This window comes from Cryptomeria japonica, chromosome 3, assembly GCF_030272615.1.
Source record: "Cryptomeria japonica chromosome 3, Sugi_1.0, whole genome shotgun sequence".
Taxonomy (NCBI): Eukaryota; Viridiplantae; Streptophyta; class Pinopsida; order Cupressales; family Cupressaceae; genus Cryptomeria; species Cryptomeria japonica.
In genome coordinates this window covers 685,738,174-685,744,683 of record NC_081407.1, presented here as the reverse complement: position 1 = coordinate 685,744,683, position 6,510 = coordinate 685,738,174, and the positions used below count along the sequence as shown (strand labels likewise).

At 34.1% G+C, this 6,510-nt stretch overlaps 1 protein-coding gene across 3 annotated transcripts; it reads right to left on the bottom strand.

The window, feature by feature from the left end:
* Window positions 1–1,806: 1,806 nt before the first annotated feature.
* Window positions 1,807–6,234, bottom strand: LOC131051136 (amino acid permease 2). 3 transcript variants are annotated; one of them, XM_057985517.2, is made up of 10 exons: window positions 5,876–6,234; window positions 5,477–5,537; window positions 5,207–5,303; window positions 4,702–4,841; window positions 4,206–4,439; window positions 3,978–4,071; window positions 3,658–3,872; window positions 3,434–3,576; window positions 2,607–2,834; window positions 1,807–2,443 (listed from the first exon to the last, which is right to left on the bottom strand). In XM_057985517.2, exons 4-10 carry the CDS (start codon window positions 4,772–4,774, stop codon window positions 2,018–2,020), a joined length of 1,413 nt encoding a protein of 470 aa, XP_057841500.2. In that variant the 5' UTR covers window positions 4,775–4,841; window positions 5,207–5,303; window positions 5,477–5,537; window positions 5,876–6,234; the 3' UTR covers window positions 1,807–2,017. The 3 variants fall into 3 exon arrangements, with proteins under 3 accessions (XP_057841500.2, XP_057841499.2, XP_057841501.2); XM_057985516.2 differs by lacking the exon at window positions 5,207–5,303; XM_057985518.2 differs by lacking the exons at window positions 5,207–5,303; window positions 5,876–6,234 and adding an exon at window positions 5,721–5,742.
* Between the last annotated feature and the right edge of the window lie 276 nt (window positions 6,235–6,510).

The following is a 6,510-nucleotide window of genomic DNA, read 5'->3' as shown; positions in this document are numbered from 1 at the left end:
CCTCTTTTGCTAAGAGGGAGTGTTAAGGATGTAGCCTCATTCGGATTGAAGCAAGCAATATATTATAAGTAAACTAATGTGTGTGTGTGTGTATACACATATGTGTATATATGTATACACACACACACACACACACACACACACACACACACACACACACACACACACACACACATATATATATATATATATATATGTATACATATATATATATACATATATATATATATATACATATATATATATATGTATATACATACACACATATATATACACACACACATATATATATTTATCATTTCAATTAAAATCGCATACATATATATATTGAATGAAAGTAACATTAACATATTGTTGACTGCCTTACGACAGATCAATGACTATTATCATTGTATTATCCGATGATTATCAAGTCATGTTCGATATTACTATCACCGAATTGTTATTTTTAAGCACGATAAAATGATTCGGTGCATAACTAATGATGATTGCTAATATATGTTGAAGTGTTATGGTTACGTAGGGTCATGACCTTACGTGGCTGCCCTTACGTAGACATAACCCTTCACCAATATATATGCCCAATGATATCGATACTTGTTGATAATATAATCAATAACTGTGGCAATTACATTATACAACAAACAGTCGATAATTAATATATTCATCAATTAATATTTGATAGAATCAAATATATATATCAGTGATCAATATATACATATCAACGATCGCTTTGAAAGTCTGTTCTTACTATATAGCATTATTCTTATTGTATTTTTAGATCAAATCTGAGATTATCCTTACGAAAGAATATCTAAAGACTGATTAAATCTGAAAGTAAATATCAGATATACATTGAGATTAAAAGACTATTGTTTTTCTCTATCACTAATCTATATTCCTTAACAGAACCAACTAACACGATCTAAAACATGCAACTACCATGTATCTTCTTGCATCAAATCTTGATTAAATAAGACAAATAAAAGGATTTTGAACATAAATCATAGAAATTCATCAAATCACACATTTAATAACACAATACAAGAAGTATTGAAAATGAAAGTTGTTATTTTATTGAAAAATAAAGGAGATATTGCTATTACAAAAACTCATAACCGAGGCGGTCCCATGGATTTTGCATTGGACTTCAACTTAAAAATCTTCTAAATTTAAGAATGTTGACAATCTCATCTTAAGTCTAAACTCTTAAATTTAATCAAACTGGTTATAAATAAAATTAGTTTTTCCTGTAAAATTTAGATGATTGACAAGTGGCATAAAATGTTCCTAAGTTGGTGGGGCAATTTCTAGCCCCACCCAATTTTCACTTGCTTAAAATTGCATGCCTAAAAAGTAGGGTCTCCTATTTTTTGGAAAAAGATTCCAAATAATCCCATCAAAAAAATAATTTCTTGATCCCTACGCTACATGTTCCACCTCTCAATCCTACTAGCATATAATCTTTGTTTCTTCTCTAATATATTCTATATAAATTAATTTAAAGATATATATAGTAATAATAACATGAACCATAGGTGCTATATGAAATCCAAGCATACACCATGAATGCTAATTGATATAATAATAATAATAGATATCCTATAAAACAAACTCAACGATGGTATATTTCTCTCCTAAGATTCATCCTAAATTACATAAGTGTTATTCATATAAACCTATTATTCGCCAAAGATTTTACATGGTTGATATTTTTTCGCCAAACATGATTAGGAAACTCTATAACAGTTCTAATACATGAGGGTGGGAGTATTCCCCCTAATTTTCTTTTGTTTTGTGTTGAAATGAATGTTAACTTTTTACGACCATCGCATTTGAGAAAAAAATTTCCTAAAACATGGAGAGTATCAATTTGAATGAGAAAAGTTTTTAATGTGCATCCTCTATAACAGCTTGAAATTGACTCATCCAGATTCCAAACCACTTTTGAGGTGAGAACTGAAAGATTGACTTAGTACAGCATAAGTATCTAAGGGTGCAAGCCAGGCAAGATTCTCTAATATTTCATGTCAAAGATAGTTACATGTCTGAGGTCCTGAGATATTCCTGCGATTGCGCCCACAATACCAGCCACTGTAATAAGAAAGCAAATTAAGCTGAGAGATTGATTGAGTACCCATTTTGAACTCCATTTTTGCACATTGGTTTGTGTCAGATACATTTGAATTGGAAGGTACACAGTCAGTGGCCAGAATGAGACAGCACCTATAAACCCCATCAACGCATTGAAGAAAGGCAAAAGCATGGCAAGCACTGTTGTTGACACCACGACTAAACTTCTCACTAATAGAGAGAATATAGTAAAGCTTATGGATCCACAGAATGGAATCCTTATGCTGTGTACGGTGTGTACAAGGCCATGTCTTTTCCACTTATGAGATGCCCATTCCTCAATGATTGCAAATACAGGCTGAGAGAACACCTTCAAATGAAAGAAAAAACAGGGGTATCAAGAATTGAAAGAAAACAACCCAAAAAAAGCTTTATTAATTGGTGGTACCATGTAACATTGCACTATTAAGAATTGGAAAAAATTGAAGTATAAAATTTTGGTTCCATGTAATAATGTACATATGTTTGTGTACCTGATAAGCTCCCACAAGGTGAATAACAATGCAGAGATTGCCTATGTCAATCAACCAGAATGGCTCGTAGAAACCAAACCCAGTGAGCATATTTCCAGGTGCATCGTTGCCAAAAGCTGCATACCCAACTAGGCCTATGGACATGTAAAAAAGAGTTGTAACTGTCATGCCCATCATTATTGCTTTTTTCATGATTTTGTTCTCTGGAGGAGGAGATTTGATGGTGTCCTGCGAGAGACCCAGTTTGTGATTTGTTAGAGATTTACAGTGATCTGATTTAATGTATTTCTATTAGTAATTAAATATTAACAAAAGTCATGCTATGAATAAATATTAAAAATTTGAATGCCATATACACTCTTACAAAGTTGATTGTATTGAAAACCCAATACATATTTAAAGACTTTGAAATTTTTACAGTTGATGATAATGGATCATGGAATGTGATCGGAAACATTGATGAAAAAAATCATATTGCATTAGGTTAAAAATATTCCAACCGCATTATATTTGAAACAATGACCCAAACCCATCATCTGTGATGAAAATAAAGGTCCCCAGGTCCCCAGACTCTGATTGCACTCATTCATCCTGATGATGGATCAGGAGAGTGATTCGAAACTTGATGCAAAAAATAACACAATCAAATCCAGAAGCATTAAAATGTTTATTACTACTAGCATGAAAAATGATGAAAATTTAAATGTAATGTAAACACACATTAAAACCCCATGATCAGTGACCATAAAAATGGAGGAAGGTTTATATGGAGGATTGAATTTTAAATAAATAGATAAATCTTGCCTGGAAAGTATTCTAGAACTTGCCTGGATTTCTATCAGAACCATCGCAAACGTGTATGAAAGTGCAATGTTTCCCAATGCTTGGAAGACATACCATGTCTTCTGGGCTTTTGTAACACGACCACCAATGGGTACTCCTGTTAAGCTTCCAGAAGGATGCTTCTTTCCTACAGAAGAAAGTAATTACACTTCAGTGAAAATACAATAGAAATGCAGATCAAAAGGTTGAGTTTGGACAGCCAAGATACCTGCAGCTTTACTTATGCTAAGAGCTAACCCAATTGAAGAGTATGCAAAAGACATAATTGCTGCAATAATTGAAAGCCATGAAATCTTCTCCAAGCTTGGAAGCAGAGATAGAATCAACTCAAGTGCTCCAAATATGATTATGAACATGTTGCCAGATACACGGCAAGAGGTGGCATGCCCCTCTTTGTGAAAACATCCTGCCTTTTTTATTGCCCTGGTTCAGTTCAATACTTAAGTACTTCAATTACCCAGACAAAAAAACAATTAGAAACTTGGTATATTATTAAATATTGGATACTGGATTTTGTTCTTTACATACATCATGCTGATAGCTGAAGTTAGTGTGTATCCAACCAGGGCTCCACACAGATTAGCATACTGAGCAATCTTGCATAATATAACATTTCTGCCACCTGTTAGTAAAAGAAAACATATGATCAACTGTACAACCAAGTAAATAACTTGATATAAAACCATGGCTTGAAATTAAAGCTAAACCATAAACCAACTGAATAACCTAATGGAAGACAGTAGTTTGAAAAGAAACCTAAAATGTTCTTCACTGCATTTGAGTACTTATAGTTGCGTTTTCCATTGACACGATCAGGTGACCTATAACAGTCTGCAAGCAGAAGAGAAGTATATGTTGTCACAGCACCAAAAGCAAGAAGTATTATTGCTCCCATAATCCAACCAAGCTGAGCCACACTCCATGGCAAAGACAGAACTCCTGCCCCTATTACTGCTGTGATAACATGAGATGCTGCTGTCCATACATTTCCTGTGGAACAACAACCAGATATATGTCTATCAATGCCAAAGAAAACACAAAAGTCATTCTAGATTATGAAAAGAAACTCATCCAAGATGTGTGAATATGTTACAGACAATTTGGCTTAAATCACACACTCAAAAGTTTATGTGAACTTGAGTTGTGTAGATGGCTCATCTGAAATCAGACTAATCGATGGACCCTACTGAAGAAGGTAATGTTTGTTTAAGCATGGCCCTTTCAGGCTAGTTCAAAGCATTTAATTAGTTACCTGATCTGGCATGTCCATCATCAGAACTAATAGCTTCATGCATTCTTCCATATTGGCTGTCTTCTACATCCATAGCTGCTACTTGTAAACCAGTTTATTGCATGCAATAGAGATTGAAACTGTAAACTTGTGCTGGTATTCTAAGAAGTTACAGAAAACAATGTGTTAGCTATTTTGGAGCTGATAGACAGACACCCACCCATATGTTATCTTCTGTACAAATCACTGGCTTTCAAACTTAATATATTTTATAACTGAAGCATTCATGGAGAAAAGATGACTCCTGCTGCAATGATGCATATAGCAATCACCGACTTACAAATGAAAAATCAATCAGAGTGTCAGTAGTTTATAAAATGTTTATGGGTTAATGTGGCATAGAATAGAAAAAGTAATCTTGTGACAGCCAAAGGCTTAAGCATTTTGAACCTAGCATTTAATAGTATTTTTACCTCAAGCTGCACTGTAACAAATTAACTTCATATCGATATATTAGACCACATACCTAAACAGAAAAGCCTGAGAACAAACCGATTTACAAAAGAAAATGACTGATGAAGAAGCACATACAGATTCCTGGTATCATAAATGAATAACAATGTCTGTATGCATAAAAACAAACTGTAAACATGTGTGAATACAACCAAAAGTCCTCATAGACAAATGAAACTGCACTGTGATGGACATCCACAAAAAAATTTGAAACAGCCAAAAAAAGCTATTCGAACATGTATTTTGTATGAAGGGAAAGAAAAATAAATGCCAGGAAACTTACAAAGCAAATCGATACCAAACAAAGAATATGACAAAGTTGGTTGTTAGTCTGATGGCACCACCTGCATGCAGAGAAACAAAAGCATAGTAAAAGACTGAAAACTATGATAATTTTTACGGTTCCTAGTGCAAAAAGAACCTATGATGATTTTTACTGTTCCCGTGCAAAAAGAACCTATTCCAACATACTTAAAGCCGATTTGATAGATATCATTACAAATTAACAGCTGATGATGAGGGCTAACCGACAAAGAATTTACAGAGTTTTAAGGACTGTGACAATGGGCATATATTCAAACAAAAGACAATGTATTTGGAATCTAAAACGTACCCCTTGCATGTTTGATAAAAATGAATGGCAACTGAAGCAACATTGCACGTTAGTAGAAAAAAAGCTTACCTTTACCACAGAGGAAAGTCCCCAAAATATTCGGGCAAAGTATGCCATAATTTACGCAAGATTGTTAGAATATATTGCTTTTTTTTCTTTTTGAGTTACCAGACGGTGGGATCACAGACGCATCTCTGTATTCTGTCGTGGATGTAAAGTAGATTTGTCCTAAGCCTGGTGTAAACTTAATGGCGTGCTCAGAGATGATATGAATGCATGGTTTTGGAGAAATGAATTGTGGGAAGAGAGGTAGTCTTGTTATGCGACGTGTGAGATTTGGAGTAGCCTTAGTGAAAGGTGGGGAGTCAAAAGCATTGAAAAGATTGTCCAGGCTTGGAAATTGTTGCCACCCTATGCAGATTTCTCTTTGTTTGAGACACAGATGCTTGGTGAATGAGAATTAATATCTTCCTTCCACACGATTTAGGTCTAGAATCTAGATTGTCCTACAGCCTTGTGATTGGCTGGAGCATTTGGCTTGTCTTTGTGAAGGATCACAGCACTTATGTGCTTTCCTTTTTCTTTTATGGAATAAAGTTTCTAAAATGAGCCTTCTTTCTGGTACAAAGTTTCTAAAATGAATCTTCTTTGTGGTACAGAGTTTCTAATATGAAATACGTGTTTTTTAAAAGTTGGTTTTTTAA